The sequence below is a fragment of the Echeneis naucrates genome, chromosome 9 (genome assembly GCF_900963305.1).
Source record: "Echeneis naucrates chromosome 9, fEcheNa1.1, whole genome shotgun sequence".
NCBI lineage: Eukaryota > Metazoa > Chordata > Actinopteri > Carangiformes > Echeneidae > Echeneis > Echeneis naucrates.
Window position 1 is genome coordinate 14,609,018 of NC_042519.1, and position 21,293 is coordinate 14,630,310.

Sequence of the window (21,293 nt, forward strand, 5' to 3'; positions counted from 1 at the left end):
TTACATGGCATTTAGTTAAACCAAGCTTCTGGCAGTTTAGTGGTTGAGATGTGTTGATTGTGATTCCATTGTCTTTAACTTATCAAATCCATTATACAGTCCACTTTATCCAGTTGACATTATGTCCAGTCTTCTGGTGGAGTCTGCACGTGCAGACACACACGTGAGCAGGAGGTATATACATTCCAGGAGTACAGGTGTGGCAGGTGTGGCAACAAAGTATATCCAGGTGCGCTGCGCTGCCATGTCTTAGTAAAGCTTTGCAAACTAGCACAGTGAGCACACACACTTTTTTCATCTGATCTTGACAATGTGGGACCCACACCCTTTTTGATTTATCCAGGGTGGAAGCAAAGTGTCATCAGCAGATTATGGGTGCAAACCCCAGTGAGGATTTAACTCTTTAACAGTGACGACGCTATCACTTTGCATGCTTTCTGCTCTTGCCCTGCCTTTGAATATAAAAATAATTTTTACAGGAGGTGACACTTGTAGCACAGTGTGGCATTGACACATTCAGCCTTGTAAAAGGCCACACACAATGTAACAGCAAATCAATGTGTTATCGATCTCGTGGCACTTCTGCTTGGGACTAACCTATAACTATGTCACTCCACTAATAGCACATTGTCATAAAACAGTTGAGATATTAGGGATTAATTGGACATGCGATTCAGAGAAATTCATTTTGTTTTGAATGGCGGCATTAGTGTTAGTCAAGCGTTTTAGTACAAGTGTTGAAGAATACAGCTTGAAGCTGTGAGTGAGTGAAAGGGTTAAAACCTGCACTTGAGAACTGTGTCCGTCTTGCAGTCTATCCGTGTGTTCCCCTATGAGGCAGACACACGGGTGAGGATTAGGTTTCTCTGCACCTGACAGGGTTAAAGCAACAACATAAAACTAACATGTGAAAAATGCAAACAACACATACACTCGCACTCACATACCGACATGCATACCTGCCCATACACATGCATACAGCCAATTTAACTTGTGTTACAGGGAAATATATCAATCTTGGACAGACAGGTAATTGCTAAACAAGACAAGAAAGAAATGCTGTTTCTTAACTGTCTCAAGAGTTATTGTAAAGCGTATTACGGGAGTCCTGCTCAATCATTATCTTGATGATTCATTTTCTTTTTAAATGCAACATTTTAATTAGCATCAATATGGCCCTGTTTGTGTTTTCGTTGTCCTATCAACAAAAAGGTTCTCGCCGAGGTCAGACTTATAATTTAAGTCAGTATGTTTGTTGACTTCTGGACTGGCTGTATCTTGATATGACTGTCAAATCACTTTGCCTGGAATTTCTGAAATATTTATGTATCACATTTAACAATTTCCAGTAAGTCTTTTCGGAACCGCCATTTAATTTTAGTCAGTTAGCGTTCAATTATATCCATTTAATTGCCGTGCTCTTTCAGGCCACAACAGGGTAACTGAACATTTAAGGATGAGACATGAGCCCACAGGCATCATTTAATTTGGCATATATGGTGAATGAAATGCTTTCCTGCTGAAATAAATGATACATGTGTAGGAGTAATCAATTTCCAATGATAAATGAATAATTGTTGAATATTTTCCTGGGTTTATTTCATGCAGCTCTTAAAAATAAACTCCCGGCTTTACCTAAAGTTTATTAATAAATTGTTTGTTAGGTCTCTTCAGGAAAGAGACCTAACACGTGAATAGGTACAGAAGGATTTGGAAAAAAGATTTTGTCAAAGCAGACAGACTTGATTAAATTTGAGAATGAAGATCATAATTTTTCATCTTAGAACCAGTATGCATGATTAAAAAAAAAAAAAAATCTCAGCTCTGAGGTCCACTTGTATGATTTTGAGGGCCATGACTGGATCTTGCACTTTTCAGTTAGCTGGATGTTGGGAGTTTTTTCATTGATTATTATGAAAGGTAAACAAAAACAACTCATAGTGAGTGCAAAGCTGAAAGCTACTAGTAAACGCAAAGAGTACACTAACTAACAACAAAGAGACAATTCAGTCACTGCGGGCACCACTGCCACTAGGGTCACACCCTGAACGATCACGCACACTGGCCCACGCTGGCTCACTGAGGGGGGAGGAATGAGAGAGAGACCACAGCATTCTCCTCCTTCCACTAGTGACACCTGCCACACCGAGAAGGAACCTGCAAAGAGAGAAAAACACACAAACAAGACAGCAGCACACGCGCACGGCTGTAACAACAATGCAGAAAAAAAAAGATTAGAAAGGACCCGGGAAAGAGGGATGGACAGACAGATATGCACAACTTCCTCACCAGTGAACTCACACATACACACAAATAAAGGCTAAATGGCAGGTTGTGCTTTCAAAGTTCAGTGGGTCACAATCAACACCCAGTGATCCAGCGGGGGCCCAAGTGGCCTGTGTTTATCAGTCCATTTCAGATGAGTTATATTTAGGGCAGCCTGGGCCAGACGCCATTCTCCCTGCTGATTTACTGGACTGCTGGGAGTGCTGCTCTACCTTATCCGGTTTCCACAGTCAACCCAGTGTAATTTGTCAGGATATGGCTTGCGGAGCTATAAACCTCTGTGTGTGTGTGTGTGTGTGTGTGTGTGTGTGTGTGTGTGTGTGTGTGTGTGCGCGTGTGTGTTTGACATTAAATTCTGTCAGTAATAGCTCCTGATTTCCTCCCGCTCTTTCTCTCTCTCAATCTCAGACACACCCAGGTGTATGCATGGCTACGCACACACACACACACACACACACACACACACACACACACACACACACACAGACAGACAGACAAGCTCCCTCCCTCTCACACACATGGCCTATGAGTCAGATAAGAGCACCGTTTATTCTGAAATACATTGAGCTATTGTGTGATTCTCCAAGGCAGCGAGCAGCGAGTCCTCTTAAAGCTGCAGTAAATCATCTCTGACAAAGAGAGACGGGAAAAGACAGGGATTTACACATCCATACATCCCTGGGCTGGACAGTGGGAAGGGTGGAGTTCCTTTGTCTTACACAGCAGTGATGGATCAACATTTTGCCTCTCCCTGCTCTGTGTCTCGTGTCTCTGATGCACGAAGCTGACACATTTTCCCTTTTGGAAATATATTTTCTGCCATTGTTTTTTGCCTTTTGCCCCCCTTCCCTTCTTTCCTTTGCACTTTTCTGTCTGACACTCTCATAATATTAACCAGGGATACAACATACAACACAACCCGCTGTTGTAAAAAAAAAAAAAAAAAGAGGCTATTTTATCTTATCAGCAGCAACAGACAGACATGGCATGTAGAGCAGGAGACTGGTCGGAGCAAGTAAAGAAAAAAGAAAAAGTAGAGCCATTATTTCTCTAAAGCGGAAACATGCATTATTATTGTCAGCTTTTAATGTGTTTTATATGTTTTCCGAGGTCCGTTTGGATCTATAGTCCAAAGTACTAAGTTCCAAAATGGATTTTCTCATTTGTTCTATGATTTCACACATAATATTTATATGGCATGTGCACATACGCACAAGTGAGAATCCACCCTCATGAGCATGATGAAAGTCCTTGTAAGTTTGTCCAGTTGAGTTTAGAAATTCCAGGAAGCTGATGACTTCCTTTCTCAGTCCACTGAGCAAAAACCTAACATTGCCGTCTATCCCCTGTCCCCGATTTCTCCCACGTCTCCTCCTCTTGTTGCCTTCAGTCCTAATCTGTGTCATCATCACCCTCTTTTCCTGCCCTTCTGCTAAATATGCCGGGACAGAGGCTCCAAAAGATCAAATATTTAACCAACTTGTGACTCACTCACATAGTCTCACTTGAAAAGATTCATCATTGAGGTTTTATACGCGTTTGGACATGCGGTCCTCTGCATGTGTGTGTGTGTTTTTCTGGCCCTGTCATGAAGCGGTCCCGTGGAAAAGTGCTAGCCATGATGAAGGGTGCATTGATTTGTGGGCCAGGCGCCTTGTGTATCGACTTGGCAGGAGGGTGATCCTTCAAGGCCTTCCTATTGGCACACTGAGTTAATCTGCTCAGCTTGATCAATACCAGCTAACTGAAACTATCATTGCACAGCATACCGTGTCAATGCCCGGTTTGTTTGGCTTTTGTTAGTTTTATGTGTGTTTGTCTGTGTGCTTATGGGGGTTGATTTGTATCTGTATGACAGGGAAAGTGAAACCCAGAGCACTGCTCTCTTGTGCTTGTACACGGGGTAGCTTCTTTGTGAAAGTGTTATATGTTGGCTCAGTGAGTCATGGGCAGTAAAGTCGGAGCGTAGTGCTGTGAGGTCATATAAACACTATAGCATGCTAGTATAAATCTGCAGCTTGATTTCCAGCCTGCCTCAGGCAAAGAATGGCAACTTGGCAATGTGTTCGCCATTGAGAGGACCGGCCGAGTGCCTGGATTTACTGTTGCTGACAGCGTGTCTTGCTCTCTAGAAAATGTAGTTTCCTGCAACTAAAATGCCTGTAAGAGTGGGATAAAATAGAAACGCAGCGCTCAGGTTCTCTCACACCATCCCACTCTGTTTCTCCCTCTGGCTTTCTACCTGCCTGAGTCATTTTATTCAAACTTTTCAGTTTACCGTGTGTGCTTAACATCTCCCACAGTGTACTATATTCCTGTTTTCACGGCGTCTTATCTGTTGGTCAGTATTCTTGATTCTCTGCTCTGTTTGGCCCTCTTCAGACCCAACATGGAGAACACCGGTCAGGTCAGCGAGTCCGGCTCCTCCACAGTTAAACATGGACTCAACCCTGACAAAACCTTCATGCAAGTCCACTACCTCAAGGTGAGAGATGAATTTGTTAAAAAGCAGGAGGAAGAGCCAAAGGATGGATTGGTAGGGGGAGGGGGAGAAAGAGAGAATGAAGAAATTGGGTAATTTCAAAAAGTCTTTTTAAGTATGCCAGGAGCAGGACTTATATAATAGCTGTTTGCTGTATTGCCTCCTTGGGTCATGTTGTCTCTGCTTATCTTGTCCTTTGTCCAGGGTTACTTCCTCCTCAAGTTCCTTGCCAGTCAAGTGGGAGAGCAACAATTCATTGAGTTCTTCAGGTTATTTGTGAAAAAATACCACGGACAACTCATTTTGTCTCAGGTGAGGTTGTGCTATCGGCAATTTGTTTTTACTTTGTTAACCTAATGGAGAAACCCGACATTGACTCACAGCTACTTCGGAGGCTGTTTATAAAATATGAGTGTGGATTTGTGGGACATTTTCAATATGACCTGTCTCTGAGGCGCAGTGTTATTTCCATAAATTAATTAGAGGCTGATGCGAGCGCGATTTCTAGTGTTACGATTGGTGAAAATGCTGGAGCAGATTTTTCTGATTGATGATTGTACATCGGCTCAGCCACATATGTTTATCCTCCTGAGGCCACGGAGCTGAGCGATCACACCTGGAAGTCTGTATATATGTGAACGTGTGAGCCGGGCTGTGTGTGATGTGTGATGGGTTCCACCTGGCTCCAGTTTGTTCAGTGGCAGGTTGAGTCTCCCAACTAAATAATGGTTGCAACATAAACACCGCTTGAACTTGTACTCCTGACTTAAGATCACCCCCCCACCCCCTCCCGCCTCCCTAAATGCATCCATTTCTCTTTTTTTCTTTCTTTGACAGGATTTCCTGCGAATGCTGCTGATTATCTTTCCCAACATGGAGAGGTAGGAAAGTGGCTTTGAATAATGCTTACAGTTTAGCTCATGAATAATGAAAAATATCTTGATGCATTAAAAGTAGCTTCTTCTCCAGTTGCGCAGAAATTGGTGATATATCATTCATTAATTTTCAATTATCTGTTTTAACATAGCCTGAGAATCTTGTTTTTCTTGAACAGATGTGATTTATCAGTAGATTTAATGTGAAATACATGAGCACGTATTGATTTGGTTAACTTGGTTGGGCTATGGAAATGAAGCCAGAAAAGCTCCCAATACCAATCCTGTTAAGAGAGCAGTCTCATCCACTCTCATATTAATTGAAGTGTAAAAGGATAACTGCTCCTCCTGCCCTCCTCCTCTCTAATTTTCTCTCTCCCTCTCTGCACTTGCCTAATCATTCAGTTCTCTATTTCTCGTGATTGCCTCATTAACCTCTTCCTCGGCCTGTCCTTCCATTCTTCTCTTCTTGCTGTCCGTCTTTCCCTCTCGACTCTTCCTGTCTTGCTCCTCACTTTATCCCCACCCATTTGTCTCCTCTTAACTTTGCCTTTTTCTGCCTTTTCCTGTCATGCAGAGTGGGCTGCTCGAGCTGGCTAGAATTGACCGAACTAAACAGAGGGAGTCGGGGACAGTCGATATTTGTGTCTGATTCCCTATTTCAGTAAACAGCCGACGAAAAGAGCAAGGTTTAGGATGAAAATAGGCACTGGACGGGCTGCAGGGTCATATACACTGTCCTTTCTCCACGCTAAATGATCTAAACATAGTAATTATTAGACTGAATCTAACAATTATTAACATAAAATTTAGAGAAAATCTATATGGTGATAATAAGCCATTGTTTTCCAGGATTCTCAGCCACTCTTTCTCCAGTGATACTACAAAAATGAATAACCAGTGAAGTGATGTTAACTTAACTTATCATTTATGTATATTGAGTTATTTAATAGTATATGCCTTGTCCTGGGGCGCATTGACTATATTAATGTCATGTTTGCGCAGGGGGAGAACTACGGTCACATAATCCCATGTAATCCAATTTTACGGTGTCTCACTGTTATTAGGGCAGATGTTTGGTCTTTATGTCCTGTCTATGGTTCAACTCCATGTGCCAAAAGCTGAAATATCCTTGTGGTAAAGTCCTCGGTGACAATTTTTAATGTCCAGTTTTGAGCAAATTGGTGCTTTGCTTGTAATAGTACTTCCTTTCATACATTGTAGAGTATAAAGGGAGTTTTATGATCTTCAATTTACCGAAGTCCCACTCTCCATCTGCCAAAGTTGTCAGCAAATATACAAAAGGAAATGATGCATTAGGACTCGGACTTCACTAGTGTATGGAAGCGTGGACCACAAACTTGACCTTGTAGCAAAATGCCAGTCTCCCTAAACCATTTTTAGCTACACTTGCCGCAGAGTGGCTCAGTCTGTCAGATGGGTTGATGTTGTCTTGCTCCAGCACTTTGGTTCCAAGGTGAAACACCTCTACAGATATTGGATTTAGCTTTTGGCATGGACATTCGGCACTCACCAAGCTAGCATTTTAACATCACCCTTCAGTTAGGAGGAAAAAGAAAAGGGGCATGTCTGGCATTTGGGATGGTGTCTTAATTTTTATTAAATGTGTTAAAAGTTAATTGACTATTTGGAGTTCTGCTGTTCTCTGGCAAATCGTGGACATCATTAATAAGCTGCAGTTAGAGGAACGTGGCTCAGAGAGATGCTTTTCCAAATCTGTTAGATAAAATCTTTCATTACAAAATAACCAAATAACAACATATGATTACCTTGTTTTTATTCTTGGACATGGTGTTTGCCTTGCATACTTTTTATCAAGCATACAAACTGCAGGGGACTTGGCGTGTGTATGTGTAGCAGCTGTCTTCTCCTCAGCTACACACAAGCACTTTCAGAAACACACATTCCTGCTTTGCCCTATATGCATACATACAAATCCAATTCATCGTCTGTACATGCCTATGTGTCTGTCCTTGTACGTGAAAATGGGTGTGCACCTCTTTTAAGTTTAAGGTGTTGGCCTGGACCACAAGTTTGCCATGACCCTAACAATATTTTCCCAGAGCCATGTTTTCATAGGGTGTCTTGGGCAATAACAATCATTGCTATAATAATAGGAATAATACTAACACTTGTGCCATTGTATTCCAGAAAAGGCCTCTCCCTCAGTGCTATTTGTGCTGACTGGCTCGATCGACCGGGAATTCCAAAGGTATGAGGACTCTTTCTTTCTTTCTCTTTCCCATTTCCATTTTTTCCCATTTTATTGTAAATGTATTAAAATTGACAATGTTGCTTTAGTGTTCAGCAAGACTGAAAATAATAGCTGCTTTATCTTATATTGCAATACAGACGTACAGATCAATACAGTTTCCCGAATGTATAAAAAAAAAAAAAAAAAAAAGGGTCACATTTGAATGTAACATGTATGATATTTAATATTTTATTAAAGTTTGTATAGCAGTTCTTCATGTGTGCTCCTACGGCGTTCAAAGGTATTATATGTTAATAAGTGAATGCTTATTACTTAGACATTTTCTTCCTCCTGTTTGTGTCTTTATCATGGCTCAAGGTAAAGCCACAATGTGTCACAGAGTTGTTGTTGTGTTGTCTTGGTGCCAAAATTGTCATACCTGATGCACAGATAAGGCTGATATTAGTCTCTGCTCCTGAGGCCGGTTGGTGGTGATGGAAGAGTTTGGTTTCCAGTCTTGCGTTGTTGCTTGCTGTTGTTACCTTTGGTATGTTTATTTTGTGTGCACTGACACCAAGAACCTGATTCAGCTTCACAGTACAAACTGATTTTGAAAAGCCACATACCAGGAACATGGACAACAGGTTATTATCTTTATGATGAATCCGTTTGGTTTGCCTTTTTCGTCTACTCAACTCAACTAGATTTCATTGTAGGTTAATGTGCTGTTGGGCTGTAGCTACAAGCCAGCAGTATTAAGGTCGGCACAGACAGGCATCTAAACTGTAACACATGTAATATGTAACAGGTAATGTGCACTAAGTATTTGGTTTTATTTGAGAAGAGCAGGACTGTATTTGTGTCGGTACAGGAAAGCTGGAAATAGCAGAATAATTACACTTATGTACACATATTGAAAATAACATCTCATTTTATCTAAATTGCTGTCAATATTTAAATATTTTATCTTAAATAACATGTAACTGTTAAACCGTCAGCATTCTGAAACTGACAGGCCATTTCTCATAACAGTATAAAAAAATATATTTGTTGTTGAACTTGAAGAAAGTTTTGAAATCTTTTCAAGTTCGTTTTCCAGACGATATTATTATGACATCTTTCATTCTGCCAAGATATCACTTTCTGTTTGGTAAGCAATGTTTGCGCTTGTGCATGTCAGTTCATTTTATCATCATTGTCACTGTGTGGTTGCGTTACCAGACTGACACTGTATCCTGCCAGGTTCAACATTGCTGTTCAGCCCATATCTCCAAATAGAGAAAGACCACTGGTCGTAGGTACTGGGATAGAAAGGCTACAGTACGACACACACTTATGCACACACACTCATGCAATCAATCCACTTTAACAGCTTCTTCAACTCTCCCATCTCCATGGTAACTGATCTTAATTATCACTATGTGCGTGTGTATGCGAATTTTTGTGTGTCTCCTCTTGCTCTCTGGGAACCTTCACCTTCTGTATTATGTGATGATGTAACTGGAGCCATTCGGCGGCTGCTGAGGGTGAGAAGGACAGCGTGGAGGGACTGCTGTTTTCTCACATCTGATTGGCTGATGGCGAGAGCCTTCTCGCAAAGGCTTTTTTTGTGTGTGTGTGTGTGTTTGATGTGCAGGTCTCTGGCTAATAAGATCAGCAAGATCGATTGAAACCTTTTTACAAATGCAAGTGCTTGTGTATTATGTCCACTAGACACAAACACATTTTCAAAATGCCTCTCTCCTTCTGCCACTCACAGCCTCTCTCCCCTCCCTGCCTTGTGCTTGAATTGGAAAAAGGCAGGAAATGGTTTGGCCTAATAATAAACAATAGCATTCACCGATCCCAGAGTAAGAGATGTGGAATGGGGAGGCCAATGCTGGCCTATTTTAGACCCCGAAGTTTAGATGAGTAAGCATTTCCTTTGGGATGATGGATTTAGGCTGAGATACTTTGTTTAAAGACTACCCTTTATTCATCACGGCTTATACTCCGATACTCTCGCCTCCAACTGACATTACTGTCTTATGTTTGCCTTTTTCTGCTCGACTAATCAATAAATACATCTCTTACTACCAATCATTTGGCATAAAAGGTGCTGGTTGATAGAGTTCAAACTTTCTCTGACAATGTATGACTGGCTGCTGGACGTGAATACTTTTCAAACGTACTGATTCATTCATTACAATTAGGCGGCATGAAGGATTGAATGTGACACGTTTATTCATTAGAAAAGCTCAGCTGTTTTTAATAATAGTAAAAAAAAAATAAAAAGATTAAAGATTTAACAAGGTAAAGTATCAAAAAGGACTCAAAACTTTAGCTATTGTTCCTGGAACCATTTGCACAAGCCAAGTAAAAATAGATCAAACGAAAACACTTAGCCAACTGTGGCTTTGGAAATCTCACGCACATCATCATTACTGCTTTAAACTCAAGAGGGGATGCAGTCTATTTGCTCATCATGTGTGTTTATGAATGAGAGGTGTCACTTTGAACTTGTGCACGCAGTCTTGCATCGATTCGCTCGACACGACAACCGACATGGGCTCGAGACCAAATGAGTGTGTGAGCTAGAGAAAAGCGCTGCTATTCAGGGAAAGGCAGCAGAAGAGCTATGTGTGGTATCCTGTTTCACACTGTCAATTTACAGTTTCAGCCCTCCCCACATTCTATACAGCCCACTCCACCACCTCCCTCTGCCCGTGTCCACCTCTCTCCCTGCCCTCTTACTTCTGCACACACGCACACCTTACGTGCTATTTCTGCTTGAGTACTTTTGTATAATACACAGCTAGAGCTACTCAGGCTTGCAGTTATGGTGCTGAACTTCGTGTGTGTGTCTCCAGTAGCTGTAAGACTGTGCCTGCGTCTGTGCACTGTCTATCATAGCTTTCATGAATGCGATGTGGCACTGTTGCATCTCGTTTGTTTGTGTGCCTGCTGGTGTGGCGATACAAAGACCATGTTTCCGTGTTCTCTGGTCTGTCTCATGCCTGTGTCCTTACCCTGCCACTCCCCCCCCCCCCCCAATCCCACACACACTGACACACAAACACAAACATATACCCAGCCCCTTCCATCATCGCCGTAATGTGTGATTCACATCACTCAAGCCGTGGCTCTTCTGAAAGCTTAATAAGGTTACAGAGTAAGTGCTGTGCTGGTGCCCACAAGCTTTTCTCTGAGTGTAGGTGTGTGTGGATGTGTGGAGGACTGAGGAGGTGACTGTCTGTCCTGTGGTTGCCAGTATTTCATGTGATTAAAAAAAAAAAAAAAAAAAGTCTTCCATTTTTCTCTCCTCTCCTCTCCTCCACTCTTCCTCCTTTTCCTCATCCTCCAGAGTGAAGTCGCGAGTTTCTGTCATAGGAACAAGTGATTGCGCTTCCATCTCCTCCCACTCCTCCCACCTCTCCCTCCCCTTCCTGCTTTGCTTGGTGTCTCTCTCTCTCTCTCTCACTCTCTCTCTCTCTCTCTCTCTCTCAGTGTCTTGCTCCCACTCTCTCTGTCTCTCTCTCTCTCTCTCACTCTCTCTCTCTCTCTCTCTCTCTCAGTGTCTTGCTCCCACTCTCTCTGTCTCTCTCTCTCTCTCTCACTCTCTCTCTCGCTCTCTCTCTGCCTCGGCAAAGCATTCTCCTCTGTCCCGATCACTTGCCCCCGGCTCACTGCTTTCCCTTCTTCTCTGTCGTTCAGTGGCTGTATGAAAGGAGCGCCGTGTGGTCACAGGCAAGGCTGGTGGAAGAAGTCAAAGCGGAGGTAAGCTCTCACTCCCTCTCTCTCTCTTCTTCCTCCTCCTCCTCCTCCTCCTCTTCTTCGCTCTCTATTTCCCTGTCTCTTCTTCTCATCTTCAGGGAGTGGCAAACAGACTTGGGAGGCAGCTCTCATATTTAAAATAATGCACCTTAGACTGCTTGATGTGATTTTCTTCTGATTCTCATCACTCTCTTTTCCCTCACTCAGTTATTTTGCTTCTCACGCTCTTTCTCTTTCCTTATTGCCTCCTCTCTGTCTTCCTCTGGTCTGTCTCACAATGTTTGATATGCTCTCTTATCTCTACCTTTCTTGCACTCTATCTACCTCTCCTTTGCTCCCTGTGTCAGTCTTTCCTTCCGTCTGTCTCTGAGTGAAGTGCGGCACACAGCGCTCTACATCTGTTGCATGTCATTCTGTGCTGCAGATCAGATTTCCCATAAATGCCCACTGTTGTTTTTAATAGTTCTTCCCATTTTTTTCCTGCTTATCTGTGCTAATAAATAGGCCTGAGGAGAATATTTTTCAAATCTAAAAACCTGAAAACACGAAGAATGCCTGAATTGTTGCGTTTCAGTAGTGACTTAACCTTTTTTTTTTTTTTTTTTTTTTTTTTTAAATACCTTTCAGGTGTTAGAAAAACTAATTTCGCCAATATTTAAACTGTGTTATGAGAGTGTTTTCAGACTGGGATATGAATTAAGGAAACGGAGAGGAGTCAGTGGGGGCAGATAGAGTTTGGCCTTGATACTGATTGGCTGTTTAATGGAGATCTATGGTGTAGGGAGTTGCTGCGCTCCAGGCTCTGTCACAGAAACATACTTACACTATTACTCTTTTGTCTTAGCTGGCAGTTTGTGTTGGTTATATACGGAGTGCAAGTGAGCGCTGAGAGGTTGGAGTTAATGCTGGACTGACGTATGTTTGTGTGTGTGTGTGTGTGTGTGTATGTGTGTGTGTGTGTTTCCACTTTCCACTTGGCTTAGGCTTGCATGCCAGTAGCTCACTGAAGGTATGAGTATATTGCTGTTTGCCTTTTCATTTGCGAAATGGAAAATGCACCTTAATTCTGTTTATGTTTACCTTCAGATTTTAGATGTGACCGCTCTAACCTCTTTTCCCTCTCTTGTCCTTTCTCTGCCATTATTAATGCTTCTTTGGCTCTCTCTCCCTGTCGCTGTCATACTGCCTTATCACACTAACTCATAACCCTTTACTTTGTTGCCTCATTCTTCTTTCACTCTCTGTTTTACCCTCCTTCCCTGGCTCATCCCACCATCCTCCCTCCTGCAGGTTGTAAAATGGATTCTCCTCAGTCGGAGTCATCAGGGGAAGGGCAGAAAGCGGAAGAGAATAGAGCCCAAGGTGAACTACAAAGAGGTAGGAGATACTCGGCTGTATTCAGGCCTCTATTTGCCTTCTCCCCTCTTTACTTCAGAGTCTTGGCAGTGTCCCTATCTCTTTTAGAAATCTCTGTATTGCTCTCTATCCGGGTATTTGCTCTTGTGAAGTTGTGATTCTCGAACTGTACAATGTTTTCAATTATGCTGATGTGGTGTGTCTGCAGAGACAGAATATCCTGGACCTATTTAGGTCTTTGTTTATGTTGTATCTTCCGCTCACATATTTAACCTTTTAAGAGCTTGTATACATCACATACTCTCCATTGCGTTTGTGTGTGGTCATGATCCGTGTGTGTAGGAAGGTTTCTCTGTTTGTCAGAGGGGGAGAGGGGGTGGACACCATTTTGCCTGACCATTCAGGGCTTTTCTCTGGCCTTGAACCTTTGTCCCAGCCTTCCTTCCTTCCTGTCAGTTTGCACTTTTTCACAACCAAATAAAATTGTGAAAAGTTCCATGGAATTATCAGAAAAAGATGGCTTTTGCATGTTTGTATGGTTAATTAGGGCTCTCCAGGGACAGCTAATCCCCTCCGCACACTTATTGACACGCACTTGCATGGTCGCCTGCATCTTTAATGAACACATACTGATCTATAACCCACAGAGAGCCAGAAGTCATTAGCACGAGCATAGCAGCTTTTATGTATCACTTTCAATATGCTCCGATATCGTAGACAGAAACATTTGCTGAGCCTATTATATTTTTTTGAGCCTAATACATTTTAAGGCATGAATAAGTTAGGTAAGTGCCCCTGGGTGGATGGAAAAATAAAACACTCATTCACTGCCAAGAATATTACGTATATCAAGTGACCTTTAAGGACACAACACATTCACCTTTCAACAGTTGGGATCTAAACTTTATTCATAAGCAAAGATGCTCATTTTTAGGCTCATAAAATTATTAATTCATTCATTCATCTTCAACCTCTTATCCATTTCTTGGTTGCGGGGGTTTACATCAAAAAAGAAAAAAAAGAAGAAGGAATTAAATGGCGCATGATTTCTCTGTATTAGCTTACCTTCAATTGGTGTGTTGTAATCCGGAGCACAGGGTGAATGAAATGCCTGTAGAGTTTGCAGCCGGTGCAGCCCCCTTCAACCACCTGATACCTACTGTCTGGCATATTTACAACGAACACACACACACAAATACATTTACTTCTAAGAGGCAGCAAAAGGGCCCCTTCCTGTTGGTGGGGGGGGGCTGCTGAAATCAGCCTCATGAAAGAATAGCCAATTACTGTCCACTTGGCCATACACAATAGTGAGAAAGAGGAGGGAGGGACGAATGGACGGATGGATGGAGCGAGGGAGAAGGGGGATGAAGGGGCGGGGGTGTGGGAGGTCACCGTTTGAAGTTACACCATAAAAGCCACCCTGAAAGGAAACACAAAGTGACCCCTCCTCCCCCCTTTTCTATCCACCCTTCTCTCCTCTCCTCTCCGCAGCCCGACCCTCTCCTCTCTTCTCCACGTCTCCCTCCCCTACCTTTTGTTTCTGTGTACAGAGAGTGCCCCATGGATGGACCAGGTGTATTTTATATTACTCCTTCATGTACTTCAAACACCAGCCCAATTTCTGCTCAGCCCCTCCTCTCTTCATCTACCTTTCCTCCCTTTCTCTTTCCTCTATCTACTAGCCTGTTGCAACGCTATAAATCACTCAGCAGACCTGATCGCAAAAGGAGGGGGGAAAAAAGAAACCACATCAGGAGACAGGGAGGTAAAAGAGGAAAAAAAAGTTGGGATGGATGAAAGATAAAACTGGAGTGTGGAACAATCAGAGTTAAATATGAAAAACACTGACTGCTGACTGATTTTTACATTAAATGTAATGGAAATATATTTAAGGCACAAAATGATGGGCTTGAGTGGAAAAATACAAAAGGATAGGCTGTAGCAGATGATACAAGAGGAAAGAGAAGTAAAATGAGGTGGAATAACCATATGGAAATCAAACAAAAGGAGGAAAAAAAACTGAAATTGGGAACGCAGGATTTTACAAGCTGATGATTGAAGTGGGAGCAAGATTAGTGGTGGGTTAGAGGTTGATCACTGTGAATTTCGATGGGACCGTGATTGTGTTGTGGACATTTAAGGAAAAGAGGAGTAGAATGGATATTTGAAGAGATGAGAGAGGCGCACAAGGGAGGAAATATTACAAGGACTGGTTCAATGATATAAGAGTTGTTGGGAAGGGAAGAAAGTGCTGGTGAGGGAGGGAATTGAGAAGGAAGGACTTTTAGTGGGCAGGAATGAGGCTGAACCAGAGTTGCATTTAGCCCTAATGACATCATGGATGATTAGGGAATACACGCACATATGGACACACACACACACACACACGTATAGGTGCTCACAGCATTAAGAGCCAGACACCCCCCACAGAGCAGCTCCAGATCTGGTTAATTTAATAGAGCCAAAGTTTATTACCAACTTCCCCTCCTCTCTGTTTCTGAGTAACATTATTGATTCACGAGCATCTTAGTGTGCACATGTTTGACTTCTTTCGTGCACGTGTTTAACTCGGCCATGCGCTTGTGATGAGCGTGCGCGTGCCCAGTGCACATGGAGAGGTCTGTGGAGGGATATTAGTCACGCCCGTGTGGTAATGGGCCTCATTTTGCTCTCATTTTCATCTGCGGTCTCCGTAATGAAAGGGTCCGTCTACCCCTCCAGATCAGGACAGGAAACCCTGTAGGGGAAAAGCGCTGTGAGTAGCGTGAGACCTTAGTCAACTTTTCTAGCCATGAAATGTGCCTCCACTCTGTAAAGATGCACTTCATAATGGACCTGCGCCACATGTTGATCAACTGGACTCCACAGTGAAATATTTCATAATTGAAATAGTGTGTTCATGTGCTGCCAGGCTTTGTGTCACGACAGGCCGGTGGAATGGGTTTAATGACAGGCAGAGCCAAAATAACATTATTTTAACTCCTACACGCACAATTATTGTTGAGGTCAACTTCCCTGATACTTAATGTGTAGTTTTGTATCATTCTTTCAGCAGAGTACAGTGTATTGGGTGAAATCTTGAGCCTTTCATGCAGATGTGATAATGTTGTGTCAATAAAAACTGTTGACATAGTTCTTTGCTGGAAAAACAGATCCGAGAAATTGTATAATCCTGAATTCCTGTCGTTCCTGCTGAAATTGTTCAGCACAGAACTTTCAAGAACTTTAAGCTGCACATTTGTGAGTCTGATCCTCCACAGTTCTTGAACCCACCAGAGTATTTAGTATAATTATGAATAGTCCATGATGCAATTTTTGTGTTTTTTTTTTTAAGCATCCTATTCTTTACATCTTTTCTTTTCTTTTTTTTTTATTATTATTATTATTTTTTTACATACATCCAGTATGACTATACAAAATCCCTGTCTGCACAGATTGTGCAGAGTGGCAGCAGGGACATCTTTCTGTGTGCCATGGTAACTTCACAGGCAGGAAAATAGGTTGACGATGACTCAGCCTCTATCTCAGAGTCACTCCATCACCTTATTTTCACCCGCATGGCAAAATCTGCACCCTTCCTTTTGCCTATTGTGAAAATATGAACCAACAGGATGGTATTTGTGGCTGCGAAAATGCCACCGAGCATCTGCAACATTAGGAGGAAACTCTCTGTACCTGCTACAATATTTAGCAATTCAACATGATAATAATGCAATGTTAGAAGGAGTTAGCCCTACATTTACTCTACATCATATTTAGCAGTTAAAGGGTTATATTTCCATTTATGGTGCAATTAGGAGATAAAGCTGTACCTCAATTGATGAACTGATAATGGTGATTTTGCACAAATAATTATTGTTATTGACTAATCAAACTCACCACCAGGTCGGTTTAGTCACCTTATTCTGCAGCTTCCAGCAGGTGGAGGGAGTTAACTCCCACCGTCATGATATAGCACAAACTCCAACCTTAATTTTTTTGGGTGCAATTCTCAGATTGAACTCTCCAAAATGGAGAATAAATGGGCCGTGTTGTGAAAAATTGTTTTTCTGCTGATGTTTCCATTGTCAAATATAAACTCTTTCACTTTGGTTATTACTTTTTAGTGCTAATGGAGGAGGAATGATCTGTCATCGTGGTTAGGTGGATGGAGTTTGATCTTTCCGCAGTTGGGTCTGAAAATCTCTGTGACCACTGTACGTTACTCTGTGCTGGGAGTGGCTGTCTTTTTTTTTTTTTTTTTTCCCCCCAATACATCTCTCCCTTGTTTGTTCTGTGTCATCAAGTCAACTACAGGAGGCCTCAAAGCTTAAAAAAAAAAAAAAAGCACAAGCATTTGGACATGGATGCCACCTTGTTTTTGAGGAGATAATGTGAAACCACAGAGAAATGAAGCGGGTTTGGGGTGGACTGAAATCTCTCGTGCTGGACTGAGGTGCGATGTTGATGGCTGGACAGGAGGAGATGTAGCAGTGGTAACCGGAGCTGCTGCGGGAGAGTAAACAGTAGGGAAGGCATGATCAAAAGCCTCTTCCGTTGGGTGGAGTTTGCAAGTATCGCACGTTACTCTGCAATAGTAGGCTTCTGTACAAACAACAAGGAGGCCCGCGTGGAAATTGTTTCAGGCTGTGTAGTTTGGTGCTTCCCTCACCGTCTGGAAAGGGAGATTGTTCGTTTGTGAGATGGAGAGAATGAATTCAACCCTGGCCCGTGTTGGCAATAGGCTTAAACAATTTGTGTGCACAAGTGTGATAAATTGCAGGTCATAATAAGAAAACCTGAGTAGCAGATTACCCAGCAGTCATCTCTGTTCATTTCTCCTGCAAACTACCTCTTCAACTCTAACTGCTTGTTTAGACCTCGGCCAGTACCATGAAATAAAGCATATCCATTCAGTAATGGTGGGTTGTTGTTTTATTTTGTTTTTTTGTCATCTGTGTTGTTGTTGTTTTCTTTGATAAGACATCAACACTTCAGGGTACGAGCTGCCTTCAACCTGAGCCCCTGAGCAGTGCTGAGGAGGACATCTGCTTTTCCTTCGTTTCTGTTTTCCACCGTCTCCTGGTTTATGCTGCCATCTCGCCTTCCTTCTCTCTCCTCTCTTTGTGCCTTCCACTTTTTTAAACTTGATTTGTCTCCTCCTTTCTTCTCCTTCGTCCCTTTGTGATTTATTGGCAATGAATCAGGGATGAGGGAGTACGCCGGAGGAGAGATGGGAACATTCAGGGAAATGGCTGTTTCCGGCCAGACTTCATCACATCAGGATGGGAAATGGTTGGAGGAAAAGTGTGTGTGTGTGTGTGTGTGTGTGTGTGTGTGTGTGTGTGTGTGTGTGTGTGTGTGTGTGTGTGTGTGTGTGTTTCTCCATCATTAGACAAACTAGGGATCAGCTAAAGGCTTCTCAGGTGGAGCCCAGCCAAGACTCTTTGTCTTTATATATGAACTAGAACTTCACACACGTGCGCCACGCAAAAGAATGAATCTTGTTACAGTAACAGAGTATTTAAATAACAGTTTGACTATTTGACTGTGATGACAAAGGTTGCTTTGATGAGTTTATTGTGTGTAGCTGCATTGCTCAGTTTTATATATATATACATTTTTTGACTGTCACATTTTGGTGACGGGGATTTGTGTGCATCTGTCACAGTAGGAACTGTGTTGTCTGAGGCCTCCAGCTCCTGAACAGGGACGTCCCTGGCAGACTGGGCTCAGGTGATAGATCAAGTAAAGTGCAATGTAATGGTTCGCTGAGCTCATCCTTGCTCATAGTGTGAGAGCTGAATCCAAACGTTTTGACATTATCTGGAAACTGGTTTTCCAAACCTTTTCTGTGATGTTGAGATTTTGGATACTACTGAAAGGAGGATGGGTGGTTGAATTGGTGGTGTACTTACCGAGTCTTTTAGTCACAATGAACAGCCAAAACATGAATTTATGGATTGACACGTGGACCGATGGATGGAGTTTACCCTCCATCATGTGAACCGTAAGACCAGATACTGTGTACTTTATTTATTACATGGCCCTGACATAAAGAGACTGGCCTACAGTAAGGTTTCAGATATCCACACAGTGTAGCTAAAGAAGAGAGGATCACTACAGCATTTTGAACACACAAGAGAGAGAAGATTTCTTATGACAGAATTTATGAGCTCAGACATGAGATGAGAGCTCGTGGAAGACGGATCACAGGAAAAAGGAGACAGAAGGTGAATCCAGGACATCTAAGGAAGCAGCTGAGTTGGATATAAAAAAAATAAATAAATAAATTAAAAAAAGCAAAAAAACAGATCAATAAAAGTATCATACTGGCTTTGTCATTTTCTGCAGTATGTGTTGTGAAATGTGCTGAGTAGGAGGAACAGATTGTGTGGGAATCTCAGGGATCAGTGTGGCAAACAACTGCTGTTTGATTCACACTTCTCTCACACTGGCTTTGCATCAATACGCTGTTGATCCAGCATTACCTGCCAAGCAGACTTTTCAGTCCACGTATGTGGATTGTTTGAAGAACTGTTTGAGTCTGTACATTTTGTTTTGGGATAAAACTGGTCTAATATTCTATAAATTGAACAAAACCAGCATCTGCTTGGATTGAATGTATAAGCAGCTGCGTATCCACATGATTTACTGCACTGGAAACGTGTAACTCTCCCTCCCTAATATAAAGGACTTTGGGGTGTAACTTGCAAAACTCTGCATATTGCTGTATGAAGTGACGCACAAACTACACTTTTTGTTTTTTAGATAGGGACCGAAATGTTTGAAAAAATAACCCCACCCAAAAAAAGTTAGAGGAAACTTGATGAAAATTGAAGTGCTGTAGATGAGAAGATTTCTGTGTGGCAATGGGAGAGAGAAGAGATGGCTCCATTTGTGCTGCGTTAATGAGGGAGAGCCATACAGAATAAAGTGAGGTGGCGTGATTGCCAGTGTGTATTTGTCTCATTTATCACTCGGCAGCAGTTCTGTTTTCGGGGTCATTTGAAGCTCACAGCCTGCCTCCACTTGTCCGGGGACTCCCTGCAGTCTGTGTGTGTGCACATGTCTCCTTGTGTTTGTGAATAGGGGGTATACAAAAAAAAAAAAAAAAGATAGGGGTGTGAAGAGATCACCAGTCAGGGTTGACATTGCTGACAAGCGATTTCAAGAAAAGCTGCTCAGAAACACCACTTAGGCCCGCATGGCTGTCGGACAAACGCACCCATGCATGCTGTCACGCACACCCAAAGATGCACATCGCAGATACAAACACACAAAGGTGGGGCAATGGTAAGTTGCAATGGGGAGATCTGAGAAGAGAGTGAGGTGTAGGTATACAAAGTAAGAGTAACTGCAACAATGAAGTGGTCAAGAAGAAAACACACACACACACACACACACACTTTCTGAATCCCAGAAGCCTTTGAGAGTCATTAAAGTGCAGCTGTGTTTGTCTTTCCAGCACACATGGAAAATGCATCAGAGAGAGAGAGAGAGAACACAGCCTGCTGAATATGGCTGCCACAAGATGTACAAAAACAAGCACTGCACTTTGTCACTCACACAACTACGCATTGTTAATTCTGCAGTCCATTCAAACACAATTTTAGGGTATTCAGTGTAATGCCATGCCATAAAAAGGCATTGTAGCACGTAGGTCACGGTGTTAAACCCGGTTACACTTCAGCGATAGATTTAGTGTAGAGCCTTGTTCAATATTGGGCTGGGCTGTAAAATGGACCTGCTTTTTTTTATGCCGTTCACATAAAACCTGATTTAGGCATCACCTCATAGCTTTCCTTGGTGCACTACGTAATGTTGTGTTTCTGTGTGTGTGTGTGCGCGTGTGCATGCGAATGACTGTGGTGTGCTGAGTGGTAAAACATCTGTCTTCCCTGGTAATGACTCGGGAGCCAGCAGCGCCCTCAGACAGCCCTGACGCAATTAGCCTTGTCAAAAGCGCACACACATTTCCGAACACACGCATGCAGACAAAGTATCGTCAGCTGTATGGTGGTAGGCCCATGCATGCTGAATATAGTAGAAACTCCTGTGCATGAAACCAATAACCAAGTGTCTAAGAAATGTGGCTCTGTCTTTGGAGACAGCTTGTCCTCACTTTTTTCATTTGCTGAGTTCCCAGTTTTCTGTTTTCTCTTTTTTTTTTTTTTTTTTTGGCTAGCATAACTATTTTTATGTCTTTTCTAAATTTTAAACCAGCAATTTTGTAATGTATGACAAAACGCTCAAGGCTAACAACAACAATACATTTGTACTAAATATTAAATGAATTAAATGAAAATAAAATTCTCCACCAGTAGTTTTGTCTGACCAACAG

General features: G+C 42.3%; 1 protein-coding gene across 4 annotated transcripts in view; it reads left to right on the forward strand.

The window, feature by feature from the left end:
- The window catches only part of aopep (aminopeptidase O (putative)), a 65,288-nt gene that overhangs the window by 22,418 nt on the left and 21,577 nt on the right, over nt 1-21,293 (forward strand). For 3 of the 4 annotated variants that reach the window (XM_029509796.1, XM_029509795.1, XM_029509797.1), the window contains exons 9-14: nt 4,669-4,771; nt 4,973-5,080; nt 5,606-5,649; nt 7,816-7,876; nt 11,552-11,614; nt 12,902-12,988. In XM_029509796.1, the coding sequence (XP_029365656.1) occupies nt 4,669-4,771; nt 4,973-5,080; nt 5,606-5,649; nt 7,816-7,876; nt 11,552-11,614; nt 12,902-12,988 (466 nt within the window). Of the gene's footprint in view, nt 1-4,668; nt 4,772-4,972; nt 5,081-5,605; nt 5,650-7,815; nt 7,877-11,551; nt 11,615-12,594; nt 12,621-12,901; nt 12,989-21,293 lie in introns of all 4 variants that reach the window. The other variant, XR_003841072.1, reaches the window with a different exon arrangement.